Here is a 17,880-nt window from a genome sequence, read left to right as displayed (position 1 = left end):
CAGGGAAAAGGGCCAGCCGCCGCCTGGCTCCACCTCCGGATCACATGAGACGCCTCTGACCGGATCTGGGTTTTCCGTGCTCCTCGGTGCCTTCTGCCGGCGCTGCTTTGGGTGAGTCCAGCCTGGGGGTTGGGGAAAAAAAGCACAAGGGGCCCTTCGACTACCAGGAGGAAGCTGTGACCCTGGAGCTCCTTGGTTTACGCAGCAGGAGCAAATAGACTCCTCTCCTTTTTCCCCCTGCTTTCGTTTTAAAAACCGGACAAGCCCTCCCTCTCCCTGCCGAGTCTGGTGATGGTGCCCCCTCCGCCCTGAAGAGTCCTAAGTAATTTCTGGTCTCGTACCTTCTAACAGCTTTGGAGCATCGCTGTGGCTTAAGCTGAGGAGTAGCTTAGCCCCAGGCCCCGTTTTCGGTGCTGGCTCTGGAACGTGAGAGTGTAAACTCTGGGTATGCACAGAGTGTGTTTTCCTTGTCGCTGAATAGCCACAGGCCCCATACCTGTGGTTAGGGAAATGAGGCTTCTTGGTCATAAAGGCGAGGCTGCGCTTGAACTATATGCTTTTATTTGATATTACCAACTATATGTGTGTGTTAGAGCAGCTGCTTTAATCCAGGAGGAAAGGGCATTTACTCCTGGATGAGTTTCCGGTTGGAATAATACGTAAAGCGGCATGCAACATCTACAGCCCTAGTGTGTGTTCACTCAGAAATAAGCCCCTCTGCATTCAAAGGGGTTTACTTGCAAGCCAGTGCACCTAGGATCACCTCCCGAGTCATAAAAACAGCTTGATCGGACATACTGAAATGTTCCCCTCAAATAACCCCGTTGACACTGTTTACATGAAGTAACAACCACACAGTCCCTCCTCTTTTGCTAGGTCATGGCAGACCACACAAACTGAAGCATGCAGTCTGATTGCTGTGCACTCGGCTTCCAAGATATTATGGTGTGCGCCCTTAGCGTGGGTGGGTGGTGCAGTTGCTTGGGTCAATAAGCTGTTTAGAGCTGGCTTTGCCCTCTTCGCTTCTTGAGGCAAAATGGAGATTCCCTTAAGAATGGAGGGGAGAGTTGTCTGTTCTTCAGAAGTAAAGATTTACCTGCTTCCCAAGGAAGGCTGCCCATAGTTTGTCAAGCCCAGTGGTCATTCTCTGCTTTCCCATTATCATATTTTCCTGTATTGTACTAATATTTGGCACTTCAGTTATCTTAGGGTATGTTAATTGGTTTCGTTTTGTATTCTTGTTTGTAGTTTTCATCTTAAAACACGCCCATTACTTCTTGGGTTTGTTTTCACAAACATGAATGAGAAGATTCCATAGCAATACTTGTCTTTTGGGGAAGAAACAGGCACATAGGTTTCAATACCTCATTAATATTTGAAATGAAGAACTGATTGAATGACTAGAACGGTGGGTGTCCTTTTTCTCCCTCTCTCCCCCAGGTATTATTGGAAGCCTCCTATTGCCTGTTTGGGAGTCTGTCTGTTGTGCCTTGGCAATGAGCATGTGAGATGACCTTCTCCTTGGTCTGCTCTCTTGACTTTGATATGCCTGCAAGAGGTTTTGATCATGACTGGTGTGATGGGCCCCAAGTGAATTGGCCTGAACTACTGTGATTCCAGCCATGGCAGAGAGAAGCCATGAGTGTTGGGAACGATGCTACGGAATAATCCAGAAGAGGCTGCCGGTGCTAAAGTGGCTTCCCAAATATTCTCTGCAATGGCTGCAGCTTGATCTCGTTGCTGGACTGACAGTGGGATTGACTGTTGTGCCACAAGCTCTTGCCTACGCTGCGTTGGCTGGCCTCCCAGTGCAGGTGAGGCCATTGACCCAGAAGCTTTAGTTGCCTTAGTGTAGCATCTATTGAATATTTCATTTTCCGTTTTTGCTTGGAAAATATAGATCCAATTCCAGAGGAGAGCAGCTTTAGAGTTAATGAGCTCTGAGAGTCTCTAGCAGACTGTGGCTGCCTGGAGTAAATCAAAGGTCAATGAGCGGGAATTACCAGTTCTCTGAAATACTTTTTACTGTTATTTGATTCTGCTTCTTCCTGTTGTTCCAAGATAATAAATTCTCAGACATCCTCCTTTAAAAGTGTTTTGCCAAGTTATCAAACAGACACCTTTTTGTTTCTTTCTCTAATTTTTTTCATTTGATACAAGTGTTGACACACACTACACAGCACATATGTAAGACCTTTATGTATGACAAGGATTACATTTTTCTTAGCCATTCACAGCCCTTTTCTCCCTGATTCTGCTCTTCTTCCTACATCACTGTGATCAGTCTCTAATTGCCTTCCTTCCTCCCTTATAGTATGGCCTCTATTCCTCCTTCATGGGCTGCTTTGTCTACTGCCTCCTGGGGACATCGAAAGATGTGACACTGGGCCCAACAGCTATCATGTCGTTACTGGTTTCGTCCTACGCATTCCATGACCCTTCCTATGCCATCCTGCTCACCTTCCTCTCGGGCTGCATCCAGTTAGCTATGGGGCTGCTACATCTTGGTAAGACCTGGCTGGTGCTATATTTGGTCAAATAAGTGGTCCCTCAAGCCCGCTTATGGCTAATAATAGCCAAACAGGGAGGCAGAACTGGAGAGATGACAGGGCAGATTATCACTGGTTGTCTACCACAAGATTCTGATAGTTGGAGCTGAACATAATGCTGTGACCGCAGCCCTCCGTTAATTACAATACTGTGACTTTAGATATCTACTCAAAAGTAAGTCCCATTGAGTTTGGTGTGACTTTACTCCCAAATAAGTGGGTATATGATTGCAGTCTTAAGTCTCACAGCTCATTGAATTTTAGTGATTTGAAATCCCACCTTGTTTCCTATAGATTATCTGTTACTATCCAAGGTTTTTGTTTTTCAATGTGTGCACACGTATGTGTTTATTGCAAGAGAGTAATGTGCCCATTTTGTACAGTTTTGTTTTTAACCTTCATTTTTTTCAAACTTGGGAACTAGCAGTACTTAAAATAAAACGCTGCAGAAGAAAATACATAGAAAATTAAAAAGTATCGTACATTCAGCTCATCTCTCTTTTCCTTGCTTAGTTCTGTAGCTGCAAGGGCACGAGTTAAACTTGGGTTTCTGCCTTGTGCATTGAGGCAGCACTAGATGAGAACAGCCTGCTTCTTCCCAGCTTTGTCCAGCTGCCCCTGCTATTAGTGCTTGGGATCGGCAGGAAATGAAGGACTTGTGGCTCTAGGAAGGCAAGAGACAACCAAATGACAGACAAAAGTTTCCAGTGACTGCCAGAGCAATGCAGAAAGGAATCCAGTAGGCTCAATTCTGGTGTGGAGCAGAGGTGGCTCAAAGAGCAGCAGCCCATAGACCCTTGTTGGCCAAGCCAAAGCGAAATGAAAGATACTGGGGAGTGGGACACTGCAACTGCCTCTGTCTCGTTGTGTGTGTGTTGGCATTCTTGATGAATGGATAGCTTTTGACTGAGGAGCTTGGTAGTTCTGAATGGAGTATAATGTGTAGTGAAGTAAGTCCGTTGCGCCCAGTCTTTGTAAGGCTTAATAGGGATTCTTCATTCCTGGCAGGTTTCCTCCTGGACTTTATCTCCTATCCTGTCATTAAAGGGTTTACTTCAGCTGCTGCAGTCACCATTGGCTTCAATCAAGTCAAGGTAAGGGGTTTCCTTCCCTCACTTGGCCTTTATCCAGCAATCCAGGTTCAGCAGTGACATTTCTTGCTTGTAAAACTCGCCTGCCCACTCTGTAAGAATAGGATGGAGGCCAGGCTTGCCTATTCAAGTAATTCCATCTCTGGTATAGGGTTGAAGGAGAGCTCTGTAGGACTAATCAAGGGTGAAGCAGGCTGGCTCAAAAATGCTTATGTGGTTGATAAAACTTAGGAAAATTGCTCTGCCTTCATGTGAAGACTCTGGCAATTGTGAGAACCTGGAATTGTAAATATTTCACATGCTATACACTCTGCCTTCTCTTTTCCTACCTCTTTTCCATGGGATTAAGTCCCTTTCTACCTCCTCTGGGTTACAGGGTTTCCTCTTTCCCACCTTCTGTTTTAAATTTATGGAACCTAAGGATTCTGTAAACACTAAATGGCAGCTGGCAGATCTGTTTAGCTAGCTGGGATCCCCTGTTTTGGCCACTGACAACCCCACTGATTTGCCTTCCCAGCCCTGCAGCAAGTGTTAAGAGATCCATGCCACTGCCAGGCAAGAGATACCAGAAACAGAGACAAGTAACTAGGGCCTAACCATCTTTTTTATGATCTCAGCTAATCATGGTGTTGGTTTAAGAAGCAAAGGGGCCATGGACTGCCCAGATTAATGAAACAGACAGTTATCTGGACAGATTTACCCTACCTTCTGCTGCCATAGATTCGGGGCTTTCTTTGGATGTGTGAATCCTTGAACCACCTACCATGTTCCAGCTAGTACCTTTAAAACGCTGTTCAGTCTGATGTGGCATCGATGTTTCCTTTGTGGTTGGCCACAGTCAGCTATTCACAGGGGTGAGGGGCAGGAAGCAGCAGCAGCAGATAGCAATCACTGGCTGAACTCCTTGTGTTTGCAACAACAGCCCGTTTCAAGAAGTACCTTTGAAAGAGAAGCCTCTGCTCCTTGTTCCACAGAAGGCTTTTAAAGCAGTTAAGGTAGGCAAGAGCTAGCAAGCCTCCTCAGGTGAAAGACCGTCTTTCGTTGTAGTATGGGCAAATAATTTAGCAGAGGTTGTCTGGACATCTCTTGATTTTTATTTTTGTGGATGGCAGAGACTTAACTTGGAAGTTTGTGTAACTGAGCACAGAAATATGATTTTATTGTTCACATACCTTGTCTTACTCGCTTACCCACAGAGTAAGGCAGTGTTGGCAGAAAAGAACAGAGCTCTTTATTTTTAGGATAAAGGTTCCAGGACAGCTATGTCCCTTTGTTGCAGGTAACATGGAGCACCTCATAAATTATTGTGAGGCATTTAATGTCTTTCCTAAAAGGAAACACAATAGGCCAAATAGAGTGTGGTGGGGTTATTGTTTGTTACTGTAGTATGTATCTTTGTGTTTTTATATTGTGAGCCACCCTGTCATCCTCGAATGAAGGGCAGTATAGAAATAAGAACAACACTTACAGAGACACAAGTATGCACTTTCTGCAGCTACATTGTAGTGTGTGTGTGTGTGTGTGAGAGAGAGAGAGAGAGAGAGAGAGAGCAGACACACTAACTTTTTTCATCATCCTGACTTGTGGCTTTAAAATGTGTTTACATAGACACTCCTGGGCCTACAGAACATCCCACGCCAGTTTATTCTTCAGGTGTACTACACCTTCTGCAGAATTGGAGAGACAAGGTAAGTCTGTCCCTTGTTTATATCTCTCTACAAGATCTTTAGTCTTCAAAAGTAGCAAGAATGATAAATAGAGAATCAGTACATAGGATACCTCTGGGAATAATAGATACCCTTGGACTGCACAAGCAGTTTATTTTCTTGAATTTCTATGAGATTTGTAATAGTCATGCAACTTCACATCATTGGGGTGGTGTGTGGTATGGGATTCTGTGATGGAGCTGAAAAGTTGGGTGCTCTTACCAGAGAGCTGAGGGGGGCAGGGGTGAGCAAAGTCTTTTGCTTCATCCCTGAGAGCTAAAGGCTTTCTTTTATTTTTTGTAATGAAGGCTGAGGTGAGTAGTCCTAAAATTATAGCAACTGAGAGGATCCTTGGCATATTGCCTTCCTGAGCTGTATGTTTTAATTGGGTGCACTTGTTGCATGTATTGCATTGAATGTCTCCAAGGTGCGCAGAGTTGGGCTTGCAGTTCTTGCACAAAGCTGAATCTGCCATATTATGCCTGTAGTCTATGAGCAACGATGCTAAATGTGGATGTACCTCTTGGAAGAATGAATGAAAGTGGATCTGGATGTAACTTTTCAGGTCCTCAAATCTTGCATCTTTCCCACAGCCAATTAAGAATCTGTCAGGGAAGTTTTAATTTGGGCTAAGGAGAGGCTCATACATTTATGTGGTGAGTGCTAAGCTGGCTGTTATGTTCTTCATGCACAGATCCATTGGCTCAGTAGGAAGGGACCATTTTCAGGAAGTAGATGTGACGGAGGCCACTTTTTTGGTTTCTCCCCTTGTTTTAGTGAGGCCCCTTTCAATTCAGCTATGCTTGTTATAACTTATATGCAGGGTTGCGGATGCTGTTCTTGGGCTGTTCTGCTTGACAGCACTTACGGGGCTACAACAAATGAAAGAGAGCATCCCTAAGGCCAACCGGATGGAACCGTTGTCTGTCAGGATCAGCCAGCTTGTTGTCTGGACAACAGCTACAGGTTTGTCTATCCCACCCTACTAGCTAGGCTTTTTTAGCACTTTGCTTTCACAGCTTGGTGTGCTGTAACGTATGTTGAATTATCTGTCTTATTTTTTCATTGGTAAAGTGTCTTGACTTTACCCAATTGTGTAAAGTGGTGCGATGGCTAAGAGTGGTTTAGTTGCTTAGGAAATAAAAAATAGGTTGCAGTCCTGCGAGGGAAGAGAGTATTGTCAGTTTGGCTGAATTTAAAAATCTCACATGAAGGATGGCTGAGTACTGAGAAGCTGCAGTGGAGGAAGCCGTTCAGGCACCTGGGGCGGCGTGAGCTGCCCATAGGGGCGGGGCATACCGCGGGGCCTCTGGAGTCTGCTTGCCTCCTCCCACTTAGCTGCCCTACAGCTGGGGGGGGGGAGGCAGCGGGCGGACCATTTGGGCAGTGTGGAGCCTGCGTGCGCCCAAGCCTCCCAGGAGAGACACTGCAGGCCCTGCAGTGAGTGCCACCCAGCATTTTGTCACCCCTCTCAGTTGTAACACCCGGGGTGGCCCGCACCCACCGTGCACCCTTTCCTCTGCCCCTGCTAAGAAGTGGTCCTGCAGATAAACTGAGTGAGAGCCAAGGATCAAAGAGGCTGCAGGAAAGGTCGGAAGTAGAGAGAGAAAGAGCATTACTAAGAAAGAATGTTTGGAGAATTGGTGGGGAGAAGATAGATAGAGGATACAAGAAGGTCTTCTAAACCTCATGAGAAAGTTGAGGTTTTTCCTAATTGCATTTTCAGACTGTGGAAACAAAATTTATTTACCTTTGAATTTATATTGCAAATTCTCTCCATAGTTTTTAAAAACATGGGAGCTGTCACCAGAAGCTGCCTATACGCTTTGGGGTCTCTCTCCACCTCGCAGATATTAAAACTTGGTGATAATCTAAGCATGGGGAACCCCCACTCTCCGTGTATTGTGTCTCTACACCAGATGGTTAGGCAGGAGTGTATTCATGGCCTAATAAGAGATTTGCCCTTGTTGCTAATGGCCTTAACTATCCTCTATGTCTACCATTTATGCTCACCGTTGGGTAGTGGATGACAGCTTTGCTATAAGAGTCTCACTCTCTTCCTTGCAGTCCGTAATGCTCTTGTGGTCCTGTTTGCTGGTCTCGTGGCCTACTCCTTCCAGGTAACAGGCTCCCAGCCCTTCACCCTCACAGGGGTTACGCCCCAGGGACTCCCATCCTTCCAGCTGCCACCGTTCTCCAAGGTCACGCCCAATGGAACCGTCTCCTTTGGAGGGATGGTGCAGGTGAGTATTTCAGTTGTTGCCATAGGTTTATATGCCGATATAAAACCCTGTTTTGTAGTTAACAGCCCCCCCCCAAAAAAACCCCCAAGGCAGTTCACAACAATAATTACAATTAAAACTACAGCCAATTTAGTTATGAATGCAGCTAAAAAGAAATAATTGACAGCAACATTTTAACACAATCCTCTGAATGTGGTAAGAAGAGGTATTTAGATAAATATTGGTTTTTAAAACCCTTCCTAGCAACAACAAAATATAATAATTTAACCTGAATATCTACTGCAAATTCAAATCAACCCTGTCTCTCCTATAAACCCAGAAAAAATCCTTTCAAGTTGTTGCTTGGAATCTACATAGAATTGCTCTACAGCTCTTTTCTTTCTTTGGATATTTTCATGTGGGCAAAGAAAGTAATCCTTTCTGTCCCTGTACTAAATTGAGCAGCACATGAAGCCTGCAGTCCTTTGCATTTGTGCATCTCTGTGCTGGTGGAAGCTAGCACTGTACTCCTCTGCTCAGTTCTTGCGATCTTTGAAGGTGTTCAATCTTTTAATTCTGGTCACTGGAAATGATGGAAAGGAAGCAACTAATTTATGCTTTCCTGGACCTACCAAACTATGGTGTGTTACATGATCCAGACTGAATTTGCTAATCTTTGTTTTTAAATTGTCATGCTTTTATTGTATGGTGTTGTTATTGTCATATAACACTTTGATATATTTTTATGACATGGTGTTATATAAATAGCTCTATAAATAAGCAAATAAACCACAAGATTATTGTGTTGCTTTGCATAAGCTGCCTCGCAGAGTTGTTGAGGCAACATTGAAGGAGTTTTAAAGGTGTCCTATAAATTTCATATACAATAATAGAAAATTATTAGCTAAAGTTTATGTGAATTAAACTATTTCCCATTCTCTTGTGCTGAGGCGGTGCCTTCCTTGGAAACCATAATTGACGGTAAGCACGCAGCTGTCTAAAACTGGTAGTTTTTGAGTGAATAGGCTGAACTACGGGTAGACTTCTGTGTTGTCCAGTGTTTGTTGATCAGATGCCATGGTAAGAATACTGAGATGCCATCCTATGTTTGCTGCAAGCTTCATTTGTTGGGCACAAGTGACCTTTGTAGTAGAATTAAGCCATCCTCTCTCTTTTCTCCCCCGTTACAGAAAATGGGAGCTGGTCTGGCTGTGGTGCCTCTGATGGGACTTCTGGAGACAGTTGCTATTGCCAAAGCTTTTGGTATGGGGCCTCAGATCTTTCAGCTTCTCTAGGCATCGAGTCAAGGGGAAAATTCACATGGCAGCTAATGGGATTTGGGTTTGGGAAAACCTGTTGCCTTCTTAGGACAGTATCATAGAATCATAGAATCATAGAGTTGGAAGAGACCACAAGGGCCATCGAGTCCAACCCCCTGCCAAGCAGGAAACACCATCAGAGCACTCCTGACATATGGTTGTCAAGCCTCTGCTTAAGACCTCCAAAGAAGGAGACTCCACCACACTCCTTGGCAGCAAATTCCACTGTCGAACATCTCTTACTGTCAGTAAGACAGTACTGTCCCTATGCTTGTAGGGAGGAGGGAGTGATGATAAATTTAGCTGCAACATTATATCCTACTTGTTACCTAGCCAATAATGACCCCTTAACACCCAGCGATGTGGAAATTACCTGTTTCCATTTGACATACCATATATACTCGAGTATAAGCCGACCTTTTCAGCACATCTTTTATGCTGAAAAAGCCTCCCTCGGCTTATACTCGAGTGATTGTTCTTTCAGGCTGCTCCTCCCTCCTCCCTCGTCTTTGCTTTCCTCCGGCACTGCTGCCACCAGCCTCTGCCTCTTGGCAGCACCTTAGGTAGGCTGGGGGTCAGGAGGGGCTGGGAGGAGAGAGAAGCCCCCCCCCCCGCCGCATGCGACCCAACAGGAGGTTTGTGGTGTGGTGAACTGGCTTATACTCGAGTCAATAAGTTTTCCCAGTTTTTTTGTGGTAAAATTAGGTTCCTTGGCTTATATTCGGGTCGGCTTATACTTGAGTATATACGGTAATCCCACAGAGAGGAGTGCTATGATTGACTGCCCCAGTAGAACTGATTGCATGGGTCCCATCCAGTGGGCACCGTGAGATGACATCCCATCCCCACCTAGGTGTTCTTCACTCTCTCTGTCTCTTTCCGAACCATGGATTAAAGCAGGGATGGAGACCCTGTGGCTGTCTTGGTGTTACTGGACTACAAATCCCATTATCCCTGACCATTGGCCATGCTGCCTGGAGTTTACGGGAGTTCAAATCCAACAGTGTTCAGAGGACCACGGGTTTCCCATCCATGGATTAAAATTAGGGAAATTCTTTAACCTAAAAATATTCCCTGAGTAAGAATCCTTTACCTAGAAAGGCAAAAAGAATAACTTTGTTCAGGTAGTGGAACTCTTAGTAGAAAAGAGATTGCAGGGAGCAGAAAACCACAATTTGGGTCCTGCTAGGTGGATCCAGGCCCCTTTCCAGCCCTGTATTTCTTGTTCCACATTTGCAGCGACTTGTGGAGCTTTTACCCATTAAGAACACCAGTATTTCTATCTTTCTCGGTGTTAACGTGTGTTCTCGATTTCCCTTTTCATTCTAGCCTCTCAAAATAACTACCAAATTGACCCCAACCAGGAGCTGTTGGCCATGGGTAAGATTTTTGCACGAACGGATTGGATGCTGTTGGCTGGGTGGGATTGAGCCCTTCCACTTTGAAGTTGGGGATGAGTCTGGGAAGGATGAACCGAAATTCCCATACAGGAAAATGGCTTTATTTCCATATATTGTTTGAAGCGTTCCTGGTTCGTCCCTAAGCCAAAGAAGCAGGACTCCACATCTTTTCTGCCTATGTTCCTTAACCTCTCTCCCTCTGTGGCCTCCAGGTTTCACCAACTTCCTAGGATCCTTCATCTCATCCTTTCCTGTCACAGGCAGCTTTGGCCGGTGAGTGGCTTCTTTTGTGGATGATACTTAGCTGCCCAGTGGATCAGCTTAAATAGTAGTGCAAGTTACATGTGCAGAAATAGTAGTGCAAGGGCATGTGCAAAATCATTTGCTATGGACTCGTTTTTCCCACTTGCATAACGGATATGCAATTTGGGCTCCCTTTATGTTTTTACTGTATGGGTTTTATTTTGTTTTTTTATTGACGTATATTGCAGTCCATTTCAAGAGACCACTAGGGTTAGTTTAAGTGGAGTACCGTATTTTTTGCTCTATAAGACTCACTTTTTCCCTCCTAAAAAGTAAGGGGAAATGTGTGTGCGTCCTATGGAGCGAATGCAGGCTGCGCAGCTATCCCAGAAGCCAGAACAGCAAGAGGGATTGCTGCTTTCACTGCGCAGCGATCCCTCTTGTTGTTCTGGCTTCTGAGATTCAGAATATTTTTTTTCTTGTTTTCCTCCTCCAAAAACTAGGTGCGTCTTATGGTCTGCTACGTCTTATAGAGCGAAAAATACAGTATATAACATCTTCACATAAATAAAGAAAAGTGCAGGCTGCAGGTAATGCTTGAGACTGAATCCGAGGTTTGCTAGCCGTTCATCCCTCTCGGTGGTGTCTAGAAAGATGCCCTTGTTGCAAAAGAGCTGGGCGGATAATCCATACTGATAAATAAGTATTTGCTTGTGTGGGGCAGTGTGTGAAGTACTGTATTGTCCCCAATATAAGCCATACCAGCAAATAAGCCACACATTTAAAATTCAAGGGGAAAAAAGAAAAAAGACAATACCCGAATATAAGTGTGTGTGTCTGTCTGAGGCGCTTTCTCACACGCTCAAGGCATCCAGGCACCACTGGAGAGATGAACGGAGGGAGGGGAAGAGGAAACTTGGGCCGCTCGTGAGGGGACGTTTATCTCTTTCCCCTCATGTACAACGCCCGCCTTGCTCCGCTCACTTGTGGCCCCACTTCTTAGATTCTTCCCCCCCACCCTCTACCTCACGGGCTGCTGTGGTTTGACCACAGCAATTTTTGTAAGGTCGCAAATTTAAGTCGCACTTTAACTTTCCATGGTCAGAATTGGGGGGGGGGAGTATGGGTTATAGTCGGGCCAATACAGTAACCATTAGCTCTTGTTGTCTCTAGGCTGACTACTGTCCTTTAAATGGGTCTAGGAAAATGAGGGGGCTGTTTTCTGTTCTCGTAACCACAAAGCTTGTTTATGTTGCAGGACAGCAGTGAATGCACAGACAGGTGTTTGTACTCCTGCCGGAGGTCTAATCACAGGTAGGAGCTAGAAGGGTGTCTTTGTGCCTGCTGAGTTATTGAGGACTCGTATCTGAGTGGGGATACAGAACTCTGAGGGGCTCACTGTGCTATTTTAATGCCACCCTTGTTTACTCACTTTTCCTTGTTTGCTCCATAGGGGTCCTGGTGCTACTGTCTCTAGCCTTCCTTACCTCTGTCTTCTTCTACATTCCCAAGGCTGCACTGGCAGCTGTCATCATCTGTGCTGTGGCTCCTATGTTTGATGCCAGGATCTTCTACACGTTATGGCAGGTTAAAAGTATGAGCATGAATGTGTCCTCTTCTTCCCAGAGCTGAAAAGTCTGGGATCCTGTAATGTTTCCCTAACAATAGTGAACCTGGTTAGAATTTTTTAAAATGTGTTGTGCAATTCATATGACTTTAACAAAAATATCATTCATAAATTTAATTTTCTTACTAATTTTTAATAATTTGCACCAATAGTCACACCTTATTTTCTTTTTTCAAGATTAGCAGCAGATTTAGAGCTCTGCAGATCTAAGGAGTTTTGAGTTGATATTCATAACTTTTCAAATGCTTAGAGCATTTTTGAATGTGGTGTTCAAAGTTTTTGGATAGGTCTTTTTCAAGTAGTAACACTGAAGCAGAGCAACTAGGCGTTCACTAGGTTATTGTAAATATATAAAACAGAGAATGTTTTCCTCATTCTTGTAACTTTTCTGGCTCTGAGAATCCTGTTTCATAGATACTTCTGGGAAATCATATATTCCTCACTCCATGATCTCCCATGGTAGCACCCCCTGAATTTGAAAAATCTCTCTGTGATGTCCCTTTCATATTTAAAAAAAGAATATAATCTTCTTGGTTATGGAAAGTTACCAACTTAAAGGATGCTGGCATCTGCTGGACAAATGGAGTATCTTCCAAAGTTTAGTGTGTTTCCAAAAGCAGAAATAAATAGCTATACTTTCCTTTCAGAACCAATGTCCAGCTTTTCATCACCACAAAACTGCCTGTTGATGTTTTTCTCTTTGTCCAGAAACGTGACAAAAAGAATTTAAAGAGACCACTTAAAAAACAAAATGAAATTCTCTATATACTAGCTGAAACTAACCCCATCAAACCCTTGCAGTCTGAGGTATACCATAGTGAAAATGGAATTGGGGTGTTTTTTATTTTGAATTAGTTCACCCAGAAGACTATTTACCCCTGGCTCTGCCAATCACTGGCTCTGGCTCCACCCGCTGCCAGCATGCAGCCCTTAACAGACTACCCCTGAGGAGAATGTGGTTCCTGGTAGGAAAGAAAGCTGTCTAGCCCATTTTTATGATATGGGATGGGTTCTGGTTTAGTTAATTATGTACAGCAATAATGTGACAGGGGTAAGGTCTCCCTTACAAACACACCCAGCTCACCCTGAGCTTATTGGTTTATGCTACAGCATGGGCTCTGATTTGGTTAATGGTATATCTCTGAGTCTAGAGTTGTTGCGGGGTGGAGAGGGTACAAGTCTAAATAGAACATTGCATTATATGACCTCCTAGTTGCCTCAGTCCCTTCACTAATGAGGTAAAATCTCTTGGTGACATCTTTGTTGGTAAGAAGCAACTATTTAATGGCCTTGGCCCAGTATACCTGAAGGAGCATCTCCACCCCCAGTGCTCAGCCCGGACACTGAGGTCTAGCTCCAAGGGTCTTCTGGCAGTTCCCTCCCTGCAAAAAGTGAGGTTACCGGGAACCAGGCAGAGGGCCTTCTCGGTAGTGGCACCTGCCCTGTGGAACGCCCTCCCATCAGATGTCAAGGAAATAAACAACTATCTGACTTTTAGAAGACACCTGAAGGCAGCCCTGTTTAGGGAAGTTTTTTATATTCTTTTGAGAGCTACACAGAGAGGCTGGGAAACCCAGCTGGATGGGCAGGGTATAAATTATTATTATTATTATTTTGCTGTTTGTTTCTCTCCTTCACTGTGCTCTGCGGCAGCCATCTTGCTGCAGGACTGGAAAAGTCTGAGTCCTACATAGTCATTCCCCTCCCCCTTCTCCCTCAGGGCTGGACCTGGTGCCGCTGTGTGTAACGTTCTTCTTCTGCTTCTGGGAGGTGCAGTATGGAATCATAGCAGGGGTGCTGGTCTCAGGTATTCTCCTGCTATACCCCATTGCCAGGCCACGGATAAAGGTTTGTTATGATCCCACTGAGTCAGAATGCAAGAGCTTAGGAGGGAAACCCATAAAACACAGAACAGGTTTACTGCAGTACAGCTCTAATATTTGTGATACTGTAATAGAAAATAAATAAATCATTTTTTGTATCCAATTGCTACAACTTGCTCGTGACCCTCTTGGAGTTTGAAACTGGAGAGTGGTTGCCTTGTGCAATGCACAGTGAAGAAGGCAGCATTTTTTAATATACATTTATATCCCAATCCTCATCTCCCAATCATTTTTCCCCATATGGCTGAAATATCTAATATAGGCACAATAGGTGTTGCACATCCCTTTGCTATGAGAGCCTCTGGGGCATGTTTCCTTTGGCTTTCAAGAAAGGAAGGGGGGAAATGGCTGAACAGTAACAAAGCCTCATCCTGTTTTCCTCACGGCACTTTCTGGCAGGTCCTGGAGCATGAGCAGGAGACACTGTTTATACAGCCTGCCGGTGGCCTGTATTTCCCAGCCATTGAGTTCCTGAGGGATACAGTGCGCAAACGGACTCAGTCAGGTAAAATGAAGAACGGAAAGCTCCTGGTGTGGTGCTGGCTGTGAGGAACTGAACTGGCTCCAGAAGTAAAGGCCTCTTGCCATCTGAACAAGAGGACCAAACTGCTTGGGGCGATAATCTTTGCATAGAATTGTGCCTTAGGGACACAAGTGTTGTTCTGAGGAGATGATGATCTGTTCAAGAGGAGCTAATATTCCTGGCCCTACGGGTGCCTCTGGGGGGAAAAGAAGTGAGGTCTATGCTTGAGCCCCTCACCCCACCCATGAATTCCAATAAGGAAACAAACGCCACCCTCTCGTAATTTGGCATAGGGAGATACAGCTTGTTCCAAATGTGGGAGAATTCTGACTTGCATCTCTTTGACCCAACCTGATAAAGCAGGAAACATGGGGCTACCAGCACTTTAGGATTCCAGCTGTTCTGGGAGTTCATGGGGCCAATAACCTGCCATGCTGCATTTTGACAGTAGTGAAGGTGGAAGCGGGAAGTTGTTAATGGTACTATATTCCTGGCCAAGCCTTAGTTCCCACCTGCTGCCAGATAAAGAGGAATGATCCAAGTCTCAGGATATCCTGTTTTCTCCTAACACACCAGCTGTGGGGAGGACCAGTGCAGCCCAAGTGTCAAAGAAGCTTGTAGTTAGTGGGGTCATGGCTTGAAACTGACCATCGGCCAGAACTCTCTTGGTATGAGTAGCTGCCCTGTCTGCGTTCGCCCTTTCATGAGCACGCTGTTTCTCGATTACCTTCAGAGTCTCGACTGTGCAACATCATTCTGGACTGCACCCACGTCAGCAGCATTGATTACACAGCAGTACTGGGCCTGTCTGAGCTGCTCCAGGAATTGCAGCACAGGAGACTCTCTCTGGTGTTTATTGGCTTGCAGGTAGGTGGGGGAGAACTGCAACCTCAGAGGAGCAATCACACACTGTGGCTGGATTTTTGTGAAACAAGCTGAGCAGGCTTAAGACCCAGTACTCATCATTTAGGGGATGGGCACTGTTTAGCGGTAGAGTTTGTTTCTTTTCATGTAGCAAGTACCAGGTTCAATCCCTGGCATCTCTCTCTCAAGTATATTGGGAGCTTAGCTTGAGGCCTTGGAGAGTTGCTGCCATTCAGAGTAGACAACACTAGGTTAAATTAACCAGTTACCTGATTCTACAATAAGTTTCTAATAACATGCAACACCCAACATCTTCCTCTAAATACAGCCCACCCATTTAAAAAAAGGGGGTGGGGTTGCCAGTACTGTCCATTGTGCCTGGATCAATGTGTTCCCTAAATATCAGCCAGAGGATCCTTTTAACCAGAGATGTAAGGGTCAGGACATGTAAAAGCTTGGATGTAACTCTACCTTTGAGCAGTGGACCATTTCCATCCATCCAGGGTCCTTCTGGTCTTTGAGATCTTCAGGGGCTTCCCTGAATGCTTTGGGACAAGTTGGAATATGACTGACCAATTCTTCCTTATCATTCCTGTCCACAGACACATGTTCTCCAAGTCTTCCTGGCTGCTGGTCTGGAAGGATTCCGTCATTTCCCCAACCTGAAGGATGCAGGTGAGCAGTGTCAGGCATTTCTATCCAGCTGGGGCCATGATGGCCATCTTGTGCCAATAATAATAATAATAATAATAATAATAATAATAATAATTAATTTATTATTTGTACCCCGCCCATCTGGCTGGGTTTCCCCAGCCACTCTGGGCGGCTTCCATAGAAACCAAAAATACACTAACAGTGTTCTTGTAATGGTGGTTGGTGTCCTGGAACTACCTGGTGCCTCTTAGTCCTGTGGCCAGTGGCAAAGGTCGGAATGACCACCTGCTTCCTTCTGCAGCACCAAGACAATGGGCACTTGGGGCAGAGTTCCTTCTGGTGGGAGGTGGAATGGGGCTTCCTGCATCTCTTTAATCTCTGACGAATATGGCTAGTCTCACTTTTTTTATCATGGCTTTCATCCCATGCGGGAAGGCTGTAACCTCTGGCCAACATCATTCCCTTGCTTCTGCACTTTCCCTCAAGCATTAAGCCTTTTGAAGGAATGTCTTGTTGGTCTTCATGGAACCTCATCCCCCATTTCTCTTTTTTAAAATCACAGGTGGGATTTGACTTGTTAAAACATAAAATGAATCACAGTCTTAACAAAATGCATCTTTCCCCGCTTTTGTCTTTTCTGCAGAGAAGAGCCTTGAAGAGGAACTGAGCCATGCCGGTGAAGCCTTGTTGGATGGCAGTGACAGCATACTGCCAACATCTGGGATCATCCAGTGAGGATACAGAAGTAATAGATGCCTGTGACCAAACAATAGAAGTGACCCAGGCTTGACAGTTAAGCTTTCGGGCCATGAACATTTTGGAGCGCGAACATTAGGGGGGCAGATGTTCTGTACCCTTATTCGTGTATTTTCAGACATCACACAACTTGAATTCAGAAGTTGCTCACACTCCGGGACTGTTCAGTGTGAAGAATAGTAACCTCTTTACCTCCTTCCGGTGTATAAAACCCTGAATCTGAAAAAAGAAAAAAAGCACAAGGTCATCTATTGTTTCCGAACTCTGGGGCAGCAGAATTGAAATAACCGTGGGATTTTGGGGCTTCTAGATTGAAGGGTGGTTACCTTTGATAATTTCTAATGTACATTGGATTTGAGTGGCATACTTAAGGGAACACTAATAAGGAAAGGGAATTAAGAAAATAAAGCACTTTTTTAAAAAATGGAAATATGCCAGGGTGAATGTTGTGTACATCGTAAACTAGGAGTATTTCAGTTGTGTGTGATCCATAAAGATTCAAGGATTATCCCCTCCCACATAGCTATAACCTCCCCATGGGTTTTATTGGCCACTAAGCTGACATAACACACTATGATTGGTGCTTCCATTGGCAGCATTGCAAGTGGAATGAGGAACCAGAGTGTAGTTCTAATCTTTCACTGGGGAAAGAACAGTGCAAGTCTTAAGAGTGATTGCTTCTTCCCACCACTTTGACTTCCGAATGTTCCACTGGAGCTCACCAGTGGAGAGACTCCAAGCTGAGAGAAGGCAGTTTAGCTCATGGGTTTTCAGAAGTTTGATCTTGTGGGTCAGGGCTTGAAATCTGACCAGTTGGTCCTAACCAGAATTCTATTGGCAAAAATAGCTACAACTTAATTGAGTACACAGCTTGCCTTCAGCATCTCCACTGCTCAGTATTGTTGTGGATTGCACCCATGTGAACTGGTCTTCTTGGTGGTAATGTTGGTCTGAGCATCACTCTGATCTTTATGGGCTGAGAACTGCAACGTAAGGGGGACACACAGATTTCACTTGGGCTAGCTCAGTGTTCTGTGGTCTTC

General features: G+C 44.8%; 1 protein-coding gene across 1 annotated transcript; it reads left to right on the top strand.

Annotated features, from left to right (window-relative positions):
• The first annotated feature begins 4 nt into the window (after nt 1-4).
• SLC26A11 (solute carrier family 26 member 11) lies at nt 5-17,267 on the top strand. The gene is made up of 17 exons (XM_082210945.1): nt 5-111; nt 1,441-1,814; nt 2,315-2,507; nt 3,558-3,643; nt 5,249-5,328; nt 6,170-6,312; nt 7,414-7,589; nt 8,759-8,831; nt 10,217-10,267; nt 10,500-10,560; nt 11,789-11,844; nt 11,984-12,124; nt 13,878-14,005; nt 14,440-14,545; nt 15,297-15,430; nt 16,030-16,102; nt 16,725-17,267. The coding sequence occupies exons 2-17, from the start codon at nt 1,623-1,625 to the stop codon at nt 16,814-16,816; spliced, it is 1,785 nt and encodes a 594-aa protein (XP_082067071.1). The 5' UTR covers nt 5-111; nt 1,441-1,622; the 3' UTR covers nt 16,817-17,267.
• The last annotated feature ends 613 nt before the right edge of the window (nt 17,268-17,880 follow it).

Source organism: Podarcis vaucheri (assembly GCF_965113315.1).
Source record: "Podarcis vaucheri genome assembly, chromosome: 2".
Classification (NCBI taxonomy): domain Eukaryota; kingdom Metazoa; phylum Chordata; class Lepidosauria; order Squamata; family Lacertidae; genus Podarcis; species Podarcis vaucheri.
The sequence above is the reverse complement of the archived record's forward strand: the minus strand, read 5'-3'. Positions and strand labels throughout refer to the sequence as shown.

Coding starts and splice junctions, on each gene's coding strand:
- SLC26A11 (XM_082210945.1), top strand. CDS start 1,623: ATGGCAGAGAGAAGCCATGAGTGTTGGGAACGATGCTACGGAATAATC. Junction 2,508..3,557: donor TATGGGGCTGCTACATCTTG/GTAAGACCTGGC, acceptor CATTCCTGGCAG/GTTTCCTCCTGGACTTTATC. Junction 8,832..10,216: donor TGCTATTGCCAAAGCTTTTG/GTATGGGGCCTC, acceptor TTTTCATTCTAG/CCTCTCAAAATAACTACCAA.